At 48.0% G+C, this 23,203-nt stretch overlaps 2 protein-coding genes across 4 annotated transcripts in view; one reads left to right on the top strand and one right to left on the bottom strand.

Moving 5' to 3' along the window:
* The first annotated feature begins 1,009 nt into the window (after positions 1 to 1,009).
* On the top strand, positions 1,010 to 13,080 carry csrp2 (cysteine and glycine-rich protein 2). Of its 2 annotated transcripts, none has more exon segments than NM_001141173.1 (6): positions 1,010 to 1,091; positions 4,126 to 4,244; positions 6,531 to 6,699; positions 10,937 to 11,066; positions 11,645 to 11,738; positions 12,865 to 13,074. In NM_001141173.1, coding segments are annotated over 5 exon segments (582 nt in total). In that variant the 5' UTR covers positions 1,010 to 1,091; positions 4,126 to 4,132; the 3' UTR covers positions 12,942 to 13,074.
* Positions 13,081 to 13,202: 122 nt separating this feature from the next.
* LOC106609745 (zinc finger DHHC-type palmitoyltransferase 17) overlaps positions 13,203 to 23,203 on the bottom strand; it is a 56,740-nt gene continuing 46,739 nt past the window's right edge. For both annotated transcript variants that reach the window (XM_045722322.1, XM_045722321.1), the window contains exons 12-17: positions 21,976 to 22,038; positions 21,777 to 21,870; positions 19,063 to 19,146; positions 17,138 to 17,295; positions 16,794 to 16,888; positions 13,203 to 16,183 (exon numbers count right to left, since the gene is read on the bottom strand). In XM_045722322.1, the coding sequence (XP_045578278.1) occupies positions 16,045 to 16,183; positions 16,794 to 16,888; positions 17,138 to 17,295; positions 19,063 to 19,146; positions 21,777 to 21,870; positions 21,976 to 22,038 (633 nt within the window). In that variant the 3' untranslated portion in view covers positions 13,203 to 16,044. The remainder of the gene's footprint in view (positions 16,184 to 16,793; positions 16,889 to 17,137; positions 17,296 to 19,062; positions 19,147 to 21,776; positions 21,871 to 21,975; positions 22,039 to 23,203) is intronic.

Here is a 23,203-nt window from a genome sequence, read left to right as displayed (position 1 = left end):
TGTCTGCCTGTGAGTGTGTGCAGACTGGTATCTGTTTGAAAGGGCTGCCTCTTAACCCTGTGTGTTTCTATCTAGGCTGTCTGTAAGATCCTCCTTATCTGAAGAGCATACTCCCTGTGAGATGCCTCTGTGCCTGTCACTTTTCTGTTCCCATGACGAAGCTTCCATAATGATGTGGGAAACTTGATATTTGAACATCGGTGGCTTCTAACATTCCGACATTCAGCCTTGCCACCATCGATATCCATGTAGGTTTCTGACAGTTTTCCCTCCATTCAAACTCAGCTACAGTACACAACAGTGTAGTGGTATATTGCAGATACATACATTCTGCACAGGTCTATGCAGATGATCACATCTTTACAATGCATGATCTACTCATGTGACTTACTATTCTATTGGATGACATTTTCAACCAATCATAGGACACCATTTACAAATAAAACTGATGAGGCTATGTCACTGAATATGGTGTTTTTTTATGTGAGAGAGTTAAGGTAAAGCATGCTGGCCGAATACCACTGGTATGACAAAACATTCATTTTTACTGCAATAATTACGTTGCTAACCAGTTTATAATAGCAATAAGACCCGACAGGGTGTGATATATGGCCAATATACCATGGTTAAGGGCTGTTCTTAAGGGCAACGCTGAGTGCCTGGATAAACCACAAACCATCGAGGTGCCTTATTGCTATTATAAACTGGTTAGCAAGGTAATTATTGCAGTAAAAATACATATTTTTCATACCCGTGGTATACTTAATTAGAGCTGTAATTTCTGCAGGCTATGACTAGGACACTGCAACACACCACCTTTAACCCTTATGGTTTCCTGCATGCATTCCAATTAAAACAGATATCTGGCTTAACTCAGACAGGTCTAATGACTGGTATTCTTTATATGCTATATTTCTGACATGTTGGGTTATAAGCAATGAATGAGTAAAACAGTAAAACTCTCCTCCACTGCCTGGCTAAACCACTCCCCTCTCCAAAACAACTGAACAGAGTAGTTTGGTGAGTCCGCAAAGGACACGACGTCGATACGCTTGGGATAAAATTGAAGGATTCTACAAAAACAAATACAGGTCGGTACATTGTTTATCTATACAGCAGAGCTGAATCCATATTGGTGGCACGAGGGGGATTTATTTAGGTGAAACAGTTGGATTCTCCAGATAGATTGGGTCGACGACAAGTCGCTCAGGTGAAATAACTAGTTTGTTGCATAGACTTTTACCATAGTCTTGGCTCAGACAAGTGGCTGGTGCATATTTCAGTTGGACCGTTGATTAAACTTTTCCAAATAAATTGACACAGCATAGCTGTTTTGCCTGGTAAATGATCTATACTGTAGCAGTTTCCTGTACTGTCTGTCTTTCCAGGTTCTTGGGTTAGGCAACATCTGATGAGATTTATCAACAGAAATACAAATAGTTAAATCAAATGAAATAGTATTTGCCACATGCTTCGTAAACATGTGTAGACTAACAGTGAAATGTTTACTTACGGGCCTTCCCCAACAATGCAGAGAGAAAAAAAAGAGATTTAATAACTAAATAATAAGGAATAAATACACAATGAGTAACGATAACTTGGCTATATAACGTTACACGCGGTACCAGTACCGAGTCGATGTGCAGGGGTATGAGGTAATTGAGGTAGATATGTTCATATGTAGCGATAAAGTGACAATAGGATAGATCATAAACAGTAACAGCAGCGTATGTGATTAGTCAAAACAGTTGGTGCAAAAAGGGTCAGTGCAGCTAGTCCGGGTAGGTATTAGTTAACTATTTAACTAACTATTTAGCAGTTCTATGGCTTGGGGGTAGAAGCTGTTCAGTGTCCTGTTGGTTCCAGACTTGGTGCATTGGTACCGCTTGCTGTGCGGTAGAAAAGAGAACATTCTATGACTTGGGTGGCTGGACTCTTTGACAATCTTTAGGGCCTTCCACTGACACCGCCTGGTATAGAGGTCCTGGGTGGCAGGCAGCCCGTACGCACTACCCTCTGTAGCGCCCTGCAGTCGGATGCTAAGCCGTTGCCATACGGAGCGGTGATGCAGCCAGTCAAGATGCTCTAAATGGTGCAGCTGTAGAACCTTTTGAGTATCTGAGGGCCCATGCCGAATCTTTTCCGCCTCCTGGGGGGAAGAGGTGTGTTGTCCTGTGTCGATCCGCTCCACTACAGCCCTGTGGATGGGGGCGTGCTCGGTCCTCCATTTCCTGGAGTCCACGATCAGCTCCTTTGTCTTGCAGACATTGAGGGAGAGGTTGTTGTCCTGGGACCACACTGCCAGGTCACAGACCTTCTCCCTGTATGCCAGGGATCATCAACTAAATTCAGTCGCGATCCAATTTATTTTCTTGAGCAGATGGTCAGGGAGCCGGAACATAATTACAAATAATTTGTAGACAGCAAATTGACCGCAAGAAGCCCACACGGATAACATTCGACTAAAACATCATTTGAAACCTTGCTTACCTTTGTTTACGATCACATATATCTATGTGTGGGATTGCTTTGGACCAGATTTTCAAAATTAAATTCACTCGGAGTTGATTTACTGTTGTTTTTAGCCTTGTGTCCAACAATTGAAATGTATTTATTTAGGGAAAAAACATTTTTTTGGGGGGGGATAAAATCATCCCGCAGGCCGCTAGTTGGGGAACCCTGCTGTAAACCGTCTCATCGTCGTCGGTGATCAGGCCTACCACCGCCGTGTCGTCTGCAAATATCCTGTATATATGGTTGTATGTGATTCCCCATACTTGTAAAAGTTATACCTATTCAATAACTCTTTGGTTTTTAATTGAATAGGCTTCATTGCTCGTTTTTCAGTTGGTTAAACCTCACCCCAAATCTGCTCTCCCATGTCTCAAAAAGAAGTAGCTAATCTGCTCTCTCATGTCTCAAAAAGAAGTAGCTAATCTGCTCTCTCATGTCTCAAAAAGAAGTAGCTAATCTGCTCTCTCATGTCTCAAAAAGAAGTAGCTAATCTGCTCTCTCATGTCTCAAAAAGAAGTAGTTAATCTGTAGATGTATTAAAAACATTGAGGCACAACCAAGTTGTTAAACTCCCAATACCCTATTCATAAAAAACCTATGGATTGTGTGTTTGCACATACCACAACACTGATTTAAATATTGGATGCAGGGCATTGAAACTCTTTTGAAAGAACAGACATTATACGCCCTGAGCGAACTTTTGATTCTCTCTCGTGTTTGGGCATGTCACGCAGTCTGTAATAACGTTGGGAGGGTGGGAACTCCACAAAGTAGCCGTCCTCGTGCTTGATCAATGACTGCACTGCTCTGTGGTTTCCTTCATGAAAAAATAAGAGCACTCTTTATTTTCTTGATGGTAACATCATGGTTGTGTCCCTAAAGGCATCCTATTCACTATGTAGTGCACTTCTTTTGACCAGGGCCCATATCAAAAGTAGTGCACTACATAGTAATAGAGTGGACGTTCTGGTTGTTTGTGGACTCTGCTTGTCATGGAATGCAGATGGAAGTGTAACATCTTTAAATTATGTTTTTGTGTCTCTAATCAAATACCGGTGTACGGCTGGTCTTTAAAGTGATTACATGATGTGACTCTCTGCATCGGTTTGTCATGTAGATTCTATGTGGCCAACACATCAGTGTTTATAGGTCACACTTGTTTTGTACAAGCCATTTGAATTAATATTTTATAACTCCTAGAAAAACATTGTTCTGAGGTGTTGTAGAACCAATGAAACCTCCATAATGTATTAAGCTGCCCTATTGTTTTGTCCTCACTTAGACTCAGTGGCCTGTTGTTCAGTTTGGACTTCCTGAGCACAGAAGGGGTTGTTGTCTTGTGCCTGTATCTCATTGGTCCAGGAAGGTGTTTCACTGATGTTTTGTGTCAAACAGGACAGGAAGGACTAACCCTTAACTTCCTCTGTGTTTCTCCTTTTGGAGTAGGCTGAAGTTGCCCCTAGACCGTGATCTTGGGTCAATTTCCCCCACTAATTGTCAAGGTTAGGATTGGGGTAGGGGAAGCTGATCCTAGATCTGTACCTAGGAGAAACTTATTTTAAGTCTCACATCATGTCTCTCATCCCCTCTGCACATTTTTCTCTCCAACAGCACCAACATGCCAAACTGGGGAGGAGGTAACAAGTGTGGTGCATGCCAGGGGACGGTGTACCATGCCGAGGAGGTGCAGTGTGATGGGAAGAGCTTCCACAAATGCTGCTTCCTGTGCAGTGAGTGCGACCTAATTTTCTCTCCTCAGTGTTGGATCAGCCTAACTGGGGTGCGTTCAGTAGGACGCAACATTTTGGAACGTTCTGAAATATTCAACAATGTTTGGCTACTGAACGTGGTGGCCCTGTTAGTCCACTTTGTCCGTGTCAAGAAACAAGCCCAAGACAATTGTGGAGCTCTGAAAGGATTGAACAGGTGTAAGGAGCCGCAGAAATATGGTTGTCATTCTACCTTTCTTCCTGATAAGCAATAAGGTGAAACTTCTACCTGGCCTAAACCTCCCCCAATCAATAATTTCAGATCAGATCTACAAGTGTGTATGGGTTAGACTAGAGCAGGGGTATTAAAATCTGACCCTACGAAGTCCAGACTACTGCTGCTTTTCTGTTCTACCTGACAATGAATTGCGCCCACTTGGGCTGCGTTTACACAGGCAGCTCAATTCTGATGTTTTTTCCACTAATTGGTCTTTTGACCAGTCACATGAGATCTTTTCACATCAGTTATTTTTCCGAGCTGATCTGATTGGTAAAAAAATAATAGAATTGGAATGCCTGTGTGAACAAAGCCCTGCTTTCCCAGGTCTAAATCAGTCCTTGATTAGAGGGAATAATGAACAAAAGTAGTGGAACTGGCTTCGAGGTCCAGATTGGAATTTGAAGGGACTAGAGGGTGTGTCTGGACAGGGCATGTGAACCCACAGAGTCAACCTCCATCTTGAATGGTCTTTTCTGTCACTTTAATATGAATGGTCTTTCCTGTTCACTTTAATATGAATGGTCTTTTCTGTCACTTTAATATGAATGGGAACCGTGAGAAAGGAACTATACTTTGAGGAAGTTATATGATAGGGGTCAAACTGAAGTTCACCAATCTATGCAATGTATCATGCATAATGGATTGTGTTTCTCATCTCATCCCATAGCTCAGTAAATAGGAAGTGGACATGGTCCTGCTAGCCGTATGAGATGGTGTGTGTGCACCTCCTTCTCAGTGAAGAAGACGTTTTGGGGACCTTGACTGGAGTGTACACACAGAGCGCATGCTGTGGATGAGCACTCTGCCATCAAAGCAAGCGCAAAAACAATCTGTCCCAGAAATGAAGTATTTTTGTGGGGTCCTTACAAAACTGGCTTTGTTTAGAGCAGGCAGACCTATAGATGAGTTAATGAGCAGTGGGAGCCAATATGTGTGTCCCAAATGGCACCATATTCCCTACATAGTGCATTACTTCTGACCAGGGGTCATAGGGTAGTCCACTATATATGCATTAATAATGCACCTACCTCCAGTTTTGCTGAACTCCTCATCATAGTAAATGAAGCCACACTATTTAGATGCCATTTATCAAATGGTAGTTATACAGTGGTAGTTTATGTAGTAGTGGTAGTTTAGGTAGCAATGGTAGTTATACAGTGGTAGTTTAGATAGCAATGGTAGTTATACATTGCTCTTTCTTGTACAGGAAGACTAAGTTGTGAGAGATAAAATAATAATATACTCTCTTAAACATTGTAAATTAAAAGGATTTAATCTGGAGTTAAAGGTGAATTGTAGTTTCAGGTAAATGTGTGCGGGAACCACCTTTCTCCTACATACTCTAACCAGATGCCCCCATACTATTTCACCTGTAGTCAATTCATACAGGATGCTTTTAGAACCCTGACCCTGGCCTGAGGGGGATGCTAGTGGGGACAAAAGGACTGTGTTGATTCAGATTGCACCTGATGGAGTTAATTGGATTAAAGTAGGACACATAATCTGAAAGAATGCTCTTAGTTAAACTGCTCTCTGTCCCTTTCTCACTCTCTCTTATTTCATTGCAATTCAACAGGCTTTATTGGGATGAAACATGTTTACATTACTAAACCAAGTTAGATAATCAAAAAGTAAACATTACTCAAAGTTCCATATGAATAGACATTTCAGATGTCATGATGTCTATGTACAGTGCTGTAAATAGAACTATTTGCACAAAGTGCAACAACAAATATGGGTTGTATTTACAATGGTGTTTGTTCTTCACTGGTTGCATTTTGTTGTGGCAACAGGTCACTGATCTTGCTGCTGTGATGCACACTGTGGCACTCTCTCTTTTCACCCCCCTCCTCCTTCCTGGAATGAGGGATAATATCCCATTTAGAAACTAAATCCACCATTGAGGAATTAAGATCTTTTTAGGGAAACTTGTGACAATTCAGTATCCCTCCAGTTACAATGCAATGTGTTGTTCAGACAAACAATCCTGTGTCATTCAGAAAGTTGTATTTTTCCTTCCTATCCAGTGGTCTGCAGAAAGGGTTTAGACAGCAACAATGTGGCCATCCACGACACTGAGATCTACTGCAAGTCCTGCTATGGGAAGAAGTACGGCCCCAAGGGCTACGGCTACGGTCAGGGAGCTGGGACACTCAGCATGGACCGTGGAGAGAGACTGGGGATCAAACCAGAGGAGTACGTGTGTAGTATATACAAAGCTCTGGGGGTGGAGTTTCCCCTTGGTACAGATCTAGGATCAGCTTCCCCTCCCCCAATCCTAACCTTAACCATTAGTGGGGGAAATGCAAAACTGACCCAAGATCAGCATCTAGGGGCAACTTCGCCCTATATCATATTCCTCTCTTCTGTTTATTCAATACTGTGTGGATGTATGGAATCTCAATTTACATTGAAATCAAATGAAATTGTATTCCATCACGGATTATGTGGGCTGCAAAAAGCCTAGTGGTTAAGATTGCTGGTTTGAGCAAGGCACTTAGCCAGAGCGACTTACAGGAGCAATTAGGGTTAAGAGCATCTGCTAAATGACTACAAAGGGAAACCCAGACGTCGGATTAGACCTGATGCGATTGTTCTTTTATTATTAATCATTGGTTCTGATGTGCATTTTCACTGACACACAATTGCTCAACAGTTATCCAAATGGTTCCCTGATCATCTGAGGAATACTGTGTAAACTTCCAGAGTTCAGCCTAGGATACATTAGACTAGAGCGCATACACATCTGTCAAAATAAACTATAAACAAACAACTATAAACGTATATAGACACTTAGAGTACTGTAATCAGGGTTTGTATTTAGACCACATCAACATAGGTGTACTGAGCTAAGATCAGATTTCCCTTTTAGATCATAATGAACAAGATGACATGGACAGAGAGGACATGATCCTAGATCAGCACTCCTAATCTGAAATGATTTTTGAATATGGGCCCAGACTCATATTGCAGCATGACACTCTTTCCACATGGTTGTTTTTCTAAGAGACCTGGGAATAACCTGATAGTCAGAGCCGTGGTAATGGCCAGTAACCTCCCAGTCAGTCAGTCAGAGCCGTGGTAATGGCCAGTAACCTACCAGTCAGTCAGTCAGAGCCGTGGTAATGGCCAGTAACCTCCCAGTCAGTCAGTCAGTCAAAGCCGTGGTAATGGCCAGTAACCTCCCAGTCAGTCAGTCAGAGCCGTGGTAATGGCCAGTAACCTACCAGTCAGTCAGTCAGAGCCGTGGTAATGGCCAGTAACCTCCCAGTCAGTCAGTCAGAGCCGTGGTAATGGCCAGTAACCTCCCAGTCAGTCAGTCAGTCAAAGCCGTGGTAATGGCCAGTAACCTCCCAGTCAGTCAGTCAGTCAAAGCCGTGGTAATGGCCAGTAACCTCCCAGTCAGTCAGTCAGAGCCGTGGTAATGGCCAGTAACCTCCCAGTCAGTCAGTCAGAGCCGTGGTAATGGCCAGTAACCTCCCAGTCAGTCAGTCAGAGCCGTGGTAATGGCCAGTAACCTCCCAGTCAGTCAGTCAGAGCCGTGGTAATGGCCAGTAACCTCCCAGTCAGTCAGTCAGAGCCGTGGTAATGGCCAGTAACCTCCGTCAGTCAGTCAGAGCCGTGGTAATGGCCAGTAACCTCCCAGTCAGTCAGTCAGAGCCGTGGTAATGGCCAGTTACCTCCCAGTCAGTCAGTCAGAGCCGTGGTAATGGCCAGTAACCTCCCAGTCAGTCAGTCAGAGCCGTGGTAATGGCCAGTAACCTCCCAGTCAGTCAGTAGAGCCGTGGTAATGGCCAGTAACCTCCCAGTCAGTCAGTCAGAGCCGTGGTAATGGCCAGTAACCTACCAGTCAGTCAGTCAGAGCCGTGGTAATGGCCAGTAACCTCCCAGTCAGTCAGTCAGAGCCGTGGTAATGGCCAGTAACCTCCCAGTCAGTCAGTCAGAGCCGTGGTAATGGCCAGTAACCTCCCAGTCAGTCAGTCAGAGCCGTGGTAATGGCCAGTAACCTCCCAGTCAGTCAGCGCAAAGCCGTGGTAATGGCCAGTAACCTCCCAGTCAGTCAGTCAGAGCCGTGGTAATGGCCAGTAACCTCCCAGTCAGTCAGTCAGAGCCGTGGTAATGGCCAGTAACCTCCCAGTCAGTCAGTCAGAGCCGTGGTAATGGCCAGTAACCTCCCAGTCAGTCAGTCAGAGCCGTGGTAATGGCCAGTAACCTCCCAGTCAGTCAGTCAGAGCCGTGGTAATGGCCAGTGACCTCCCAGTCAGTCAGAGCCGTGGTAATGGCCAGTAACCTCCCAGTCAGTCAGAGCTGTGGTAATGGCCAGTAACCTCCCAGTCAGTCAGAGCCGTGGTTATGGCCAGTTACCTACCAGTCAGTCAGTCAGAGCCGTGGTAATGGCCAGTAACCTCCCAGTCAGTCAGTCAGAGCCGTGGTTATGGCCAGTAACCTCCCAGTCAGTCAGTCAGAGCCGTGGTAATGGCCAGTAACCTCCCAGTCAGTCAGTCAGAGCCGTGGTTATGGCCAGTCAGTCAGAGCCGTGGTAATGGCCAGTAACCTCCCAGTCAGTCAGAGCCGTAGTAATGGCCAGTAACCTCCCAGTCAGTCAGTCAGAGCCGTGGTTATGGCCAGTAACCTCCCAGTCAGAGCCGTGGTTATGGCCAGTAATCTCCCAGTCAGAGCCGTGGTTATGGCCAGTAATCTCCCAGTCAGAGCCGTGGTTATGGCCAGTAACCTCCCAGTCAGTCAGAGCCGTGGTAATGGCCAGTAACCTCCCAGTCAGTCAGTCAGTCAGAGCCGTGGTAATGGCCAGTAACCTCCCAGTCAGTCAGTCAGTCAGAGCCGTGGTAATGGCCAGTAACCTCCCAGTCAGTCAGTCAGTCAGAGCCGTGGTAATGGCCAGTAACCTCCCAGTCAGTCAGTCAGAGCCGTGGTAATGGCCAGTAACCTCCCTAGAGTCAGTCAGTCAGTCAGAGCCGTGGTAATGGCCAGTAACCTCCCAGTCAGTCAGTCAGTCAGAGCCGTGGTAATGGCCAGTAACCTCCCAGTCAGTCAGTCAGAGCCGTGGTAATGGCCAGTAACCTCCCAGTCAGAGCCGTGGTTATGGCCAGTAACCTCCCAGTCAGAGCCGTGGTTATGGCCAGTAACCTCCCAGTCAGAGCCGTGGTTATGGCCAGTAACCTCCCAGTCAGAGCCGTGGTTATGGCCAGTAACCTCCCAGTCAGAGCCGTGGTTATGGCCAGTAACCTCCCAGTCAGAGCCGTGGTTATGGCCAGTAACCTCCCAGTCAGTCAGTCAGAGCCGTGGTAATGGCCAGTAACCTCCCAGTCAGTCAGTCAGAGCCGTGGTAATGGCCAGTAACCTCCCAGTCAGTCAGTCAGAGCCGTGGTAATGGCCAGTAACCTCCCAGTCAGTCAGTCAGAGCCGTGGTAATGGCCAGTAACCTCCCAGTCAGTCAGAGCCGTGGTAATGGCCAGTAACCTCCCAGTCAGTCAGTCAGTCAGAGCCGTGGTAATGGCCAGTAACCTCCCAGTCAGTCAGTCAGAGCCGTGGTAATGGCCAGTAACCTCCCAGTCAGTCAGTCAGAGCCGTGGTAATGGCCAGTAACCTCCCAGTCAGTCAGTCAGAGCCGTGGTTATGGCCAGTAACCTCCCAGTCAGTCAGTCAGAGCCGTGGTAATGGCCAGTAACCTCCCAGTCAGTCAGTCAGAGCCGTGGTAATGGCCAGTAACCTCCCAGTCAGTCAGTCAAAGCCGTGGTAATGGCCAGTAACCTCCCAGTCAGTCAGTCAGTCAGAGCCGTGGTTATGGCCAGTAACCTCCCAGTCAGTCAGTCAGTCAGAGCCGTGGTAATGGCCAGTAACCTCCCAGTCAGTCAGTCAGAGCCGTGGTAATGGCCAGTAACCTCCCAGTCAGTCAGTCAGAGCCGTGGTTATGGCCAGTAACCTCCCAGTCAGTCAGTCAGAGCCGTGGTAATGGCCAGTAACCTCCCAGTCAGTCAGTCAGAGCCGTGGTAATGGCCAGTAACCTCCCAGTCAGTCAGTCAGAGCCGTGGTAATGGCCAGTAACCTCCCAGTCAGTCAGTCAGAGCCGTGGTAATGGCCAGTAAACTCATCTACTGTACACACAGGGCTGTTTACCCAGTCTGGCGTCAGGTGGTTGTTGTTATGAAAGGGCCCCATTATGTAACCTAACCACCGGCTCCTGGGCAGCCCTGCTGACCCTCTTCTCTCCACACTGTCCCCGGCACAAAGCCTCCTATTCAGGGACTTTCCCCTTCGTTAGGGAGCGCTCCAGGGTCCCAGAGTTTACCCAGCGCCTACCCAAGCCTGACTCCTTGGTCCTGGGGACGAGAGGGGCCTGGTGCGTTCCCCAAAGAACCAGAGGGGATCTGTTCCACTAACTTCTCTAATGCTGTTTGTTTGTGTACACCTTCAGGACCCAGTGTCACAGACCCACCACCAACCCCAACCCCTCCAAATTCGCCCAGAAGTTCGGGGGCTCGGATAAGTGTGGCCGGTGTGGGGAGTCAGTGTACGCTGCGGAGAAGATCGTGGGGGCAGGCAAGGTGAGCGGGGGAGACGTAGAGTAAATGGGGCAGGGAATTAAGGTTTTGAGCTAACTGTTGTGACCACCATTGATTGAAAACAGGTTGGTTTACTATTGCAAGGGGCCAATTGGTTGGATTCACTGCAGGAAATTCATAAGACAGAAATCAAATTTTTCTGGCTTAAGCTTTTTCATAAACTCTGGATTTGGAGGGCTGGTTTCCAGGCAGCTGGTGTAGAAGTCTGCAGTGCTGACTGACTGGCTGGGGGGATTCAGGCAGATGTAGGCCATCACGTCATGGCAGGCTGATGTAATTTTAGCTTGACTTTAACTAGTGTTACGCTGCATTCTGCGGCTCACAATGGCAGGAAATGTACAGTATGTGAAGGATTATGGCAACACAATAGGAATCCTTTGATAATCAGATCTGGTGTCCAGATGTTAGACCAATGCCTGTATGATTTGTACATGTGTAGTATACTGCTGGAGAATTAAAAGCTTTGGAATCTGTCCTCAATGCACACTAGTTGATACATTCCTGTCATTGATATCATTCCCCAGTAATGAATAAAGTAGTATCTTATCTCATCTTAACAGCCATGGCATAAGAACTGCTTTCGGTGTGCCAAGTGTGGGAAGAGCCTGGAGTCTACCACCCAGACAGAGAAAGATGGAGAGATCTACTGCAAAGGTGAGACATTGGGTTTCTAGATTCCCTTTCAGGCTTGGGCCTGCATGGTCACCAGTGTGAGGGAACCGTTGTAGGGTGAAGTTGCCCCTAGAAGCTGATCTTGGTTCAGGTTTAGGATTGGGGGAGGGAAAGCTGATCGTAGATCTGTACCTAGAGGACACTTCACCCCGGGGCAGTCACCAGAGCGAAGGAACTCAACCCAACCCCACCCACCATAGGCAGATTACATGACTATACCTGAGGCACAAGAACTAGATGAACTAGCTGTTACATAAAAGCACTGCAAAACAAAAACAGGAGCATTATACTATTAGCAGAGGGTATTGGAGGCCATGTATTCTAGCTGTGTTTGTGTGCCTGGGGTTAGGATAGAAGGCTCCGGACTTTAAGCCTGTTTAAGTGTTTGTTACCCTTTCCATGTCACCTGGAAATCTAACCGCTAGAATTCAAGTCACGATGCCCTAAACATTCCAAATCCATCTTCCACAATGGCTCCTCTTTCCAGATCATGCACACCAGATGGCATTGGAATGGTTTGGCTAAACAATAGATTAAGCGCTGTCCACGTACGTGCGCACGCACACAGTCCCATACACACACACACACAGCACTTAGGGTTTCTTTTATTGAAGCTTAAAGGGGGAATCGTAGGCCCCGTAAACACCCAACTTGTCCAGCGAATCTGACTCAGTTGTAATACCATGTAAGAACTGTCATACAACAGTTTGTTTGCACAAAACCATTGAGCCGTTGTATCCACAACAGCTGTCTAATCATGAGTGCAGATCAACTCTTGGTTGTTTTGTCAAATGTGTTGTACAACCCGAGTATGTACAGGGTCCCAGAGCCAACTGGCGGATTGATCAGTTAGCTTTTAATGTAGCGCCCACGCAGCATTGAGATCAGGCTCGTTTTGTGCTGTTTGATAACTAAAGTATTCACTCCTCATTGGATCAGCAAGCACACAGAGAGCTCACAGGGAAACAGTCCATCGTAAGGTTACTTTTCTTAACCAGTGTTGTATTTAACACAGCTTTCTCTATCGCAATCACCCTTTGACTGACGTAAAGTGACATGTTTTAGGATGCATCAGCATTTCCATACTCATTGTTTTCTTTGTCCCCAGCATGTTACGCAAAGAACTTTGGTCCCAAAGGATTTGGTTATGGCCAGGGAGCTGGAGCTCTGGTGCATGCCCAATGATGACCACCCTCAAGACAACGTATTTCTGACTGAAAACCGCTGTGCCTATGCTTCGCTGTTTAAAGGCTGGGGGGAGGGCCATAATACGGAGGATTTACAAATATACATTATACAATAAATAAAAAGCTATTCCAAAAAACTTAATTGTGAAATATTCCTTGCAGATACATGGGGGAAGAGCTGAACTTCAAAACAAATGTTTTGATAGCTATAATCAGAACACATTTAGCCTTAGAAGAAAACACAGGAGAGCAACAAATGTGTATTTTCACATTTGAATGTATTTTATTATTAAAGCCATTAAAATTGAACCATGCCCAATATATTAACATCTGAAGCAGGGTTACGGTGATGTCCTGAAGAAGGCGGAGAGGCACTGTAGATGATCATGTGCTTTTCACATGGTGGCAGCTGGGGGAAAAATGACATTTGTTGGAAGAGCCGGTGTGAAAAGCCTGATCCCAGATCCATTTGTGCTCTTGACAACTCCATTCCTCATTGTCAAGTCAAACATGTTTGGCATGACAATGAGTGACAAGGAATTGGCATGTGTACAAACAGTGGCACTCAGGCTAGTGTGAATATTTCTCTGAAACAGAACCTGGATGAGCTCTACACATGTAGGTTGTTTATGATGATCGCTGAGCTCCTTTTAGATGTAGGTGAGCCTGCAAAATGATCCACTGTCCCCCTCACTGATGTTGACATGACCCCACAAGATGGTAGACCTTTTAATACCATAGAGGACTCTAGTGCCCAAAAGCCTGTTTAAGCACAGGCAGCGCCATTGAGGACTTTCACCATTTTGAAGTAGTCAACTGGGTGGGACTTCCTATAGGTTAAAGAAGGGTCGCATAATTCCATCCAAGTCACCACCAATGAATTATACTCGGTGGTAAATCGCCAACCGTGGCGTTTATACTGTACCTGTTCAAACACACTCCAGGTGGCAGTTTTCACCCTTTCAGTTTGTTTGCCAACTTATAAGTAAAAATGGAGATCGCCTCAATGGTGCATCCCGTGCTCTGACGTCATAAGGGCATACAAACAACGATGTGATGTCTACATCCATGCTTCATACCTCTCAATGTTATCCTGGATTACAGCGTACGATGACACGCATCATTTCAGTTTAGAAAAAAATACTGTCATTATTTCTCTTGCTTTACAACTTGTACATCCAGTGGTGTAACAAACCCAGCATTATGACATAGAAAAAACCTTTACTTCGAGTATAATCCAACCGCCAGCATGGAACATTAAAATATTACACTTCAGCAGGCTGGACCAGACTTGATATCTGGTGCCTGCAGACTGAGAAAGAGGACTTGCACTAAAGATAAACACACTGGATTTAAAAAACAAAAGCGAACATACCGAAGAAAGTAGTTGTAAATACTGAACATTCACTATATACAGACACATGGCTATCACTGGGCAGCTTGGATGGCGGGGGGGGTGAGGCAACAGTATGGCGACATCCCAATGTCCAAGCATCACACATGCAGTGTAGTTTGCAGGGTTAAAATGCCTTTAGACAGCAGTGTCGGACATCACTAAAAGCTACAATTGGATTATGATCGGGGAGTTCTCTCTTCCATCTGGTTGGATGAAATCAACGTTTTAAAAGGAGCAGCTTCAACTGACAAAATAAAATCACTCACCAAGAAAACTAGATGGTTTATGTACAGATGGACATATTTTACATTTCAGTCCGTCCTTGTGCTGCGTAGACTACTAGCGGGAAAAGTAATGACCAATAACAGATGAGAACCCAGAGGAAGGGGCAGGTCTCGGGCTATATATACCTTTGTTCTCATTGGGCCCGAGCTCCTTCAAATCGGGAAAACATTGAAGTGTTTGTCGGAAGCGGCGGGAGTACGCTTGTATTTCTTCAGTAACAACGAGACCGGAAACAAAAAAGGTGATCAGTGCATTGTCATAGGCAGACAAACAAACAAACAAAAGAACCCCCCCCCCCCCCCCAAACAACCAAAAAAATACACACATGGAATGAACCTTTGTTGTAAACTCCCAGAACCATCCATTCAGTCTGGGATGGGATGGCCTCATCTTCCCCTGACTCTAGTTGATCTCTCATTAACACTACTCTTATATTAGTGTGTGTGTGTGTGTGTGCCTACTTTTCTAGTGAAGGTCTCAGGGCACCATGTCAGACATCCATATACGATTTGTAGCTAATGTTTTCTTGATAAAAAAACAAATTTAAAGTAAGATGGTACTATAACATAATTTGATCTATAAATAGAGTTAAAATAAATATGCTTGCATCACATTATAAGTAGGATGTCGCTCCTATCTGCACCTTCAATACCTTGTGAAAGAGACCACTGGGAATAAACCCCCCCAATGATTGCAAATGCCATTTTATGACATACTGACAAGTTTAACAACTTTGGCAATTCTAAGCAATCCTTAGGGTAACTTGCACAAAGACTTGAACCAGTACATGACCATGCAATAGTAACCATCCCTTATCAAATCCTGCTTAAGAACCAACTTCTTCCTTAAAAGGCCTTCCTTCCTCAGTCTCCCTAGCCACCACAGCTCTAAAAGGAACAATAGCTTTTTGAGCAACAATAAAAAACTGAAATTCAAAATAAAAATCTGCAGGGCAATGAGATGGCCGATGTGAAAAATGTATCTAAAAAATAAAATGGGAAAATAAACCAAAAAGGGGAAAAAATGATACTGCCGTCAACCGTACTGCCTTCACCACAGCTTAATGACTCTAGTACAGCAAACAAATATTCTCCTCTGCCTCTCTCCCTGCCGCGTCTGGCAGCGGTGCACCGTCCATGGGCAGGAGAGACGGGGGGGGACCAGCAGAGGAGAAGGCCCCCCCAGGAGGGGCTCGGAGGTCATGGTGGGTACAGTAATGGAGGTGGTTTCATATAGACTAGTAGTAGGTGTTGGTCTTATGGTGGTGTCCCGTAACAGCATGCTAGTTCCTGGCTGGTTTTCTCAGTCTGAATCGGTGAGGAAGGAGGTCTGAGGGGAGTGCTCCAGAGAACAGCCTGGCTCCGATATTGAACCCTGGGGAACCCCCTCCTCTTCTAGACACCGTCGCTCCACCTCTCCTCTACACCAGCTGGTAGCCCGACCCGGACGTCTGGTCATACTCGATTGTGTACTGTGTGGTCCAGTCTATCGCCTTGGGCCGGATCAGGCCACAGCAGCGAATCTCAAAGAAGTCTATGAGGTTCCGTACACACCCGTGACTGCGGAGAGGGAGAGAAATTAAAATGTTGACATCTTGACCTAATAACTACTTCTACATGTGTTAGGGATCCATTGATACAAGTACAACACCATGTGTATCAGGTGAAGTTTTGGTAGGTAGTGCAGCTTTGCTAATATCAGGGGAATATTAACAAACGGGAATTCGGGGGACGATGCTAAATCATGCTAGCAACTGCCTGTAGCAAAAGTTAACAACGGATTATCGTGGATTATGTCAGTACTGGCCTACATAGACAACTCAAGGTAACATTCATTTCACCCAAACATATAGGGCCCGTTTCCCAGACACAGATTAGGCCTAGTGCTGGACTATAAAGCACTTTCAACAGATCTCCATTGAGAATGCTTTTTAGTCCTGGACTAGGCTTCATCTGTGCCTGGGAAACGGGCCCGTAGATTGGATGAACCATCCCTTTAAGTAAGCACCAGAATGTACCCATTGTTACCATAACTGGAACAGTCAATAATGAGGGAAAAAAACAACATTAAAAGGCAACATTGTCCCGTACTGACCCAGGATCAGGTCAGTATTTCTGGGTAGGAGGACACAGATTGGCAGAGGCCCCTGAAGGGAGGGCTAGTACTCACTTGAAGGGGCTCTCAATGGAAGTGGCCGTTACTTTAAAGTGCTTGTATCTCCTGGCGTTCATCCTCTCGTTTGTGGTGATTCCCAGACCAGCAATCTGGAAGAGGGGCGGACACACGCATAGAACACAATTTCACAAATTAAATAAAAATGGACCCATCTATGGCATCACAACAAAGGGTCAAGATGAGGGTCAAGGATGTAAATGAATCCCATGGACAAAAATGATTCTAAACAGGATATAGGCTCCTGTCCTATGGGTGGTTCTAGCTGGGACCAGGCTTACTTTACTTATCTCACCTGGCTAAATGCAGGTTAAACATACAACCAACCAATGGTCTCTAACCTGGTAGAGCTGGCACATGATCAGCACAGCCACCCACATGAAGTGGAACACACTGTTGAGGAACATCCAGAACATCCAGGGAGAGCAGGAGGCGATCTGCGTCAGGTACAGCCAGAAACCATCCTTGGTGTAGTTGGTGGCGCAGTGGATCCTCCAGTCTGGGTAGAGGGGCAGAGAGGTTAGGGAACAACCCTAGGGTGATAGAGTAGGACTGACGATTAAACCATCTAGATAAACCTGATCCTGCAGTCTATGACTGCCAAGTGTATGAGTGATTACATAGACAACCTATGATTGAAAGGGTTATGTTACAAGTTTATAGAAATGAAATAACAGTATTAATAATTGGATTCATGGACAAATTAAAGTAGTAACCAAAATGTGGTGCACCATAACCAATAGAGAGATAGCAAAATAACATCTAACAATTTCAAAGATTTTACTGAGTTACAGTTCATAGAAAGGAATCAGTCAATTGAAATAAATGCATTAAAGGCCTAATCTATGGATTTCACATGACTGGGCAGGGGTGCAGCCAAACATCCTGTATAAAGCTAGGTTGTTTACAGCTGTAGAATTGAATAAAGAAATAATGGTGTGTAACTAGAACGAGAGGCGGGGTGGTGTAACTAGAACGAGAGGCGGGGTGGTGTAACTAGAACGAGAGGCGGGGTGGTGTAACTAGAACGAGGTGTGGTGGGGTGGTGTAACTAGAACGAGAGGCGGGGTGGTGTAACTAGAACGAGAGGCGGGGTGGTGTAACTAGAACGAGGGTGGTGGGGTGGTGTAACTAGAACGAGGTGTGGCGGGGTGGTGTAACTAGAACGAGGTGTGGTGGGGTGGTGTAACTAGAACGAGAGGCGTGGTGGGGTGGTGTAATAGAACGAGGTGTGGTGGGGTGGTGTAATAGAACGAGGTGTGGTGGGGTGGTGTAATAGAACAGAGGTGTGGTGGGTTGGTGTAATAGAACGAGGTGTGGTGGGGTGGTGTAATAGAACGAGGTGTGGTGGGGTGGTGTAATAGAACGAGGTGTGGTGGGGTGGTGTAATAGAACGAGGTGTGGTGGGGTGGTGTAATAGAACGAGGTGTGGTGGGTTGGTGTAATAGAACGAGGTGTGGTGGGGTGGGGTAATAGAACGAGGTGTGGTGGGGTGGTGTAATAGAACGAGGTGCGGTGGGGTGGTGTAATAGAACGAGGTGCGGTGGGGTGGTGTAATAGAACGAGGTGTGGTGGGGTGGTGTAATAGAACGAGGTGCGGTGGGGTGGTGTAATAGAACGAGGTGTGGTGGGGTGGTGTAATAGAACGAGGTGTGGTGGGGTGGTGTAATAGAACGAGGTGCGGTGGGGTGGTGTAATAGAACGAGGTGTGGTGGGGTGGGGTAATAGAACGAGGTGCGGTGGGGTGGGGTAATAGAACGAGGTGTGGTGGGGTGGGGTAATAGAACGAGGTGTGGTGGGGGGTAATAGAACGAGGTGTGGTGGGGTGGTGTAATAGAACGAGGTGTGGTGGGGTTGGTGTAATAGAACGAGGTGTGGTGGGTTGGTGTAATAGAACGAGGTGTGGTGGGGTGGTGTAATAGAACGAGGTGTGGTGGGGTGGGGTAATAGAACGAGGTGTGGTGGGGTGGGGTAATAGAACGAGGTGTGGTGGGGTGGGGTAATAGAACGAGGTGTGGTGGGGTGGTGTAATAGAACGAGGTGTGGTGGGGTGGTGTAATAGAACGAGGTGTGGTGGGGGTGTAATAGAACGAGGTGTGGTGGGGTGGGGTAGGCTGTGTGGGGTAATAGAACGAGGTGTGGTGGGGTGGGGTAATAGAACGAGGTGTGGTGGGGTAATAGAACGAGGTGTGGTGGGGTGGGGTAATAGAACGAGGTGTGGTGGGGTAATAGAACGAGGTGTGGTGGGGTGGGGTGTTCCACTCACAGCAGATACAGCCGTAGATCATCCAGCTGATCATGCAGAGCAGGAAGAACAGGTAACCCATGAAGTAGCGGTGATTCCCACTTCCTGTTGACAGCACACAGAAAAGTGAGAGGGGGAGTTAAGCCTCATCTGTCTGGTCCCTCATTCTCCTCCCTCCCTCCCTGTCCTCCTCCCTCCCTCCCTCCCTGTCCTCCTCCCTCCCTCCCTCCCTCCCTGTCCTCATCTCTCCCTCCCTCCCTCCCTGTCCTCATCCCTCCCTCCCTCCCTCCCTGTCCTCATCCCTCCCTCCCTCCCTCCCTCAGTTTCTCATCCCTCCCTCCCTCCCTCAGTCCTCATCCTTCCCTCCCTCCCTGTCCTCATCCCTCCCTCCCTCCCTCCCTCCCTCACTGTCCTCATCCCTCCCTCCCTCACTGTCCTCATCCCTCCCTCCCTCACTGTCCTCATCCCTCCCTCCCTCATCCCTCCCTCCCTCACTGTCCTCATCCCTCCCTCCCTCCCTCCCCTCACTGTCCTCATCCCTCCCTCCCTCCCCTCATCCCTCCCTCCCCCTCCTCATCCCTCCCTCCCTCCCTGTCCTCATCCCTCCCTCACTGTCCTCATCCCTCCCTCCCTCACTGTCCTCATCCCTGGCTCCCTCCCTCCCTCCCACCCCTCCCTCCCTCACTGTCCTCACTGTCCTCATCCCTCCCTCCCTCCCTGTCCTCATCCCTCCCTCCCTCCCTGTCCTCATCCCTCACTCACTGTCCTCATCCCTGGCTCCCTCCCTCACTGTCCTCATCCCTGGCTCCCTCCCTCACTGTCCTCATCCCTCCCTCCCCTGTCCTCATCCCTCCCTCCCTCACTGTCCTCATCCCTCCCTCCCTCACTGTCCCTCATCCCTCCCTCCCTCCCTCACTGTCCTCATCCCTGCCTCCCTCCCTCCCACCCTCCCTCACTGTCCTCATCCCCCTCCCTCCCTCCCTGTCCTCATCCCTCCCTCCCTCACTCACTGTCCTCATCCCTGGCTCCCTCCCTCACTGTCCTCATCCCTGGCTCCCTCCCTCACTGTCCTCATCCCTCCCTCCCTCCCTCCCTCACTGTCCTCATCCCTCCCTCCCTCCCATCCCTCCCTCCCTGTCCTCATCCCTCCCTCCCTCCCTGTCCTCATCCCTGGCTCCCCTCCCTCCCTCACTGTCCCTCATCCCTGGCTCCCTCCCTCACTGTCCTCATCCCTGGCTCCCTCCCTCACTGTCCCCATCCCTGGCTCCCTCCCTCACTGTCCCCATCCCTGGCTCCCTCCCTCACTGTCCTCATCCCTGGCTCCCTCCCTCACTGTCCTCATCCCTGGCTCCCTCCCTCACTGTCCCCATCCCTGGCTCCCTCCCTCACTGTCCTCATCCCTGGCTCCCTAACTGTCCTCCTGGCTCCCTAACTGTCCTCCTGGCTCCCTAACTGTCCCCCTGGCTCCCTAACTGGTCCCCCTGGCTCCCTAACTGGTCCCCCTGGCTCCCTAACTGGTCCCCCTGGCTCCCTAACTGGTCCCCCTGGCTCCCTAACTGTCCTCCTGGCTCCCTAACTGTCCCCCTGGCTCCCTAACTGTCCCCCTGGCTCCCTAACTGTCCCCCTGGCTCCCTAACTGTCCCCCTGGCTCCCTAACTGTCCTCCTGGCTCCCTAACTGTCCCCCTGGCTCCCTAACTGTCCCCCTGGCTCCCTAACTGTCCTCCTGGCTCCCTAACTGTCCTCCTGGCTCCCTAACTGTCCCCCTGGCTCCCTAACTGTCCCCCTGGCTCCCTAACTGTCCCCCTGGCTCCCTAACTGTCCCCCTGGCTCCCTAACTGTCCTCCTGGCTCCCTAACTGTCCTCCTGGCTCCCTAACTGTCCCCCTGGCTCCCTAACTGTCCCCCTGGCTCCCTAACTGTCCCCCTGGCTCCCTAACTGTCCCCCTGGCTCCCTAACTGTCCTCCTGGCTCCCTAACTGTCCTCCTGGCTCCCTAACTGTCCTCCTGGCTCCCTAACTGTCCTCCTGGCTCCTCTCCAGGTCAAGACAAATGAGAGACGTAGAGAGAGAGAAGGAGAAAGACAGAAAGAGTACAGTAGGATTGAAGGAGGCCAAGTAGTTGTCAGATCTGTCAGTCGGCTCGTTGGGTCATACTCAGATACATGAGCAGGTGTGTGGGGCTGCTGCCAGTCACTGTTTGGACTAAAGGATGTGAAGGGAACCTGGCCAACACACTGAGGACCTAACTTGTAGCGCGTCTACGTCGCTGCCTGTCTAAAAAGCAAGCTCCATCCTGTCTGGCTCTTAGGGGACAGCATGGATGCTTTAGAGATCCTTCCTCACCCCCTTCCTTCCATCTCAAAGTTTACAGGCAGACATGTCTGGACACGTGTCAGCTGTTCATGAGCCCATCTGTCTGGAAGTTCAAACAGTCGAGGGAAAAACAGGCAGCTGCTGCTTCACGGCTAACAGAGCTGCACACACACACACACACACACACACACACACACACACACACACACACACACACACACACCTCCAGCCTTTCTATACTCTGCCAGAACAGCTAATCTATGAATTCATATGGGTGTCAGCTTGTTTATTTTTCTTACAGAACCATGTGCTGCTTCTTAGGCTGGAATTCTGTGGACATAAATGACAATCAGCTGCACTAACTCCGGCTGCTGGGCAATGGGTTGTTGCTAAGCTAAATACTGCCGCTGGTGTTACACATACCGACACAGTTGCCCACCCAAGGGCAGTGGTGGTCGAACTTGGCGATACAGCGGTTGCACACGGCACAGTGTTTGGACCGGATGGGCTTCCGTATCTGTGTGGACGAATACAAATGGATTGAGGCTTGACAGAATGACAAAGTTAAACCCAAACCATGCAAAACACTTCAGGACATAATAAAATGAAGTAATTTCTTTACCAAACAAGTACTGCAGAATATGCTGAGATCCAGGCTGCCCGTCTCCGCCAGTTCAACTATAGTCTGGAGAGGTGAGAGAGAGAGGTGAGAGACGTGAGAGAGAGACGTGAGAGAGAGACGTGAGAGGTGAGAGAGGTGAGAGAGAGGTGAGAGAGAGAGGTGAGAGAGAGAGGTGAGAGAGAGAGAGGTGAGAGAGAGAGAGGTGAGAGAGAGAGAGGTGAGAGAGAGAGAGGTGAGAGAGAGAGGTGAGAGAGAGAGAGGTGAGAGAGAGAGACGTGAGAGAGAGAGAGACGTGAGAGAGAGAGACGTGAGAGAGAGAGACGTGAGAGAGAGAGACGTGGAAAGAAATAATTGGATTTGCAATATATCAAATCAAATTCTATTTGTATGGCAGCTGCAGCGCAAGGGCCAGTTAAAGGACAAGAGCATCTTAGCCCGAGTGCCAGTCTCTGTTTGTGCTATAACTCCCTGTCATTCATTGTCATGCCAAACAAGGACAGCAATGGAATTGGCTAGAGAACAAACGGATCTGGAATCAGGCGAATGCTATCTGTGAGCGAAATTGAGATTGGCAAAAAAACGTTTAACTTTGAAATGTGTATCTGATAGAGTGGGGTCATGGGAGCAGAAGGAACCTTGCTGAGCCATGGATGCAGAGGGAATGAGAAGACTGCAGAGGGAACACGACTAGCTAGCTACCCTCTTGAGAGCAAGGAAGGAGAGCTGGCTGTATGAACTACGAATGAACCAGCAGGCTTCTGAGGCGGCAGCCCAGCCCAGTGGACCAGGCTCTGGTTAACACTACAGAGCACTAACGATGGGGTCAATGCCCAGCCCAGTGGACCAGGCTCTGGTTATCACTACAGAGCACTAACGATGGGGTCAATGCCCAGACCAGTGGACCAGGCTCTGGTTAACACTACAGAGCACTAACGATGGGGTCAATGCCCAGCCCAGTGGACCAGGCTCTGGTTAACACTACAGAGCACTAACGATGGGGCCAATGCCCAGCCCAGTGGACCAGGCTCTGGTTAACACTACAGAGCACTAACGATGGGGTCAATGCCCAGACCAGTGGACCAGGCTCTGGTTAACACTACAGAGCACTAACGATGGGGTCAATGCCCAGCCCAGTGGACCAGGCTCTGGTTAACACTACAGAGCACTAACGATGGGGCCAATGCCCAGCCCAGTGGACCAGGCTCTGGTTAACACTACAGAGCACTAA

Source organism: Salmo salar, chromosome ssa07, assembly GCF_905237065.1.
Source record: "Salmo salar chromosome ssa07, Ssal_v3.1, whole genome shotgun sequence".
NCBI lineage: Eukaryota > Metazoa > Chordata > Actinopteri > Salmoniformes > Salmonidae > Salmo > Salmo salar.
This window is presented reverse-complemented; position numbering and strand designations above follow the sequence as displayed.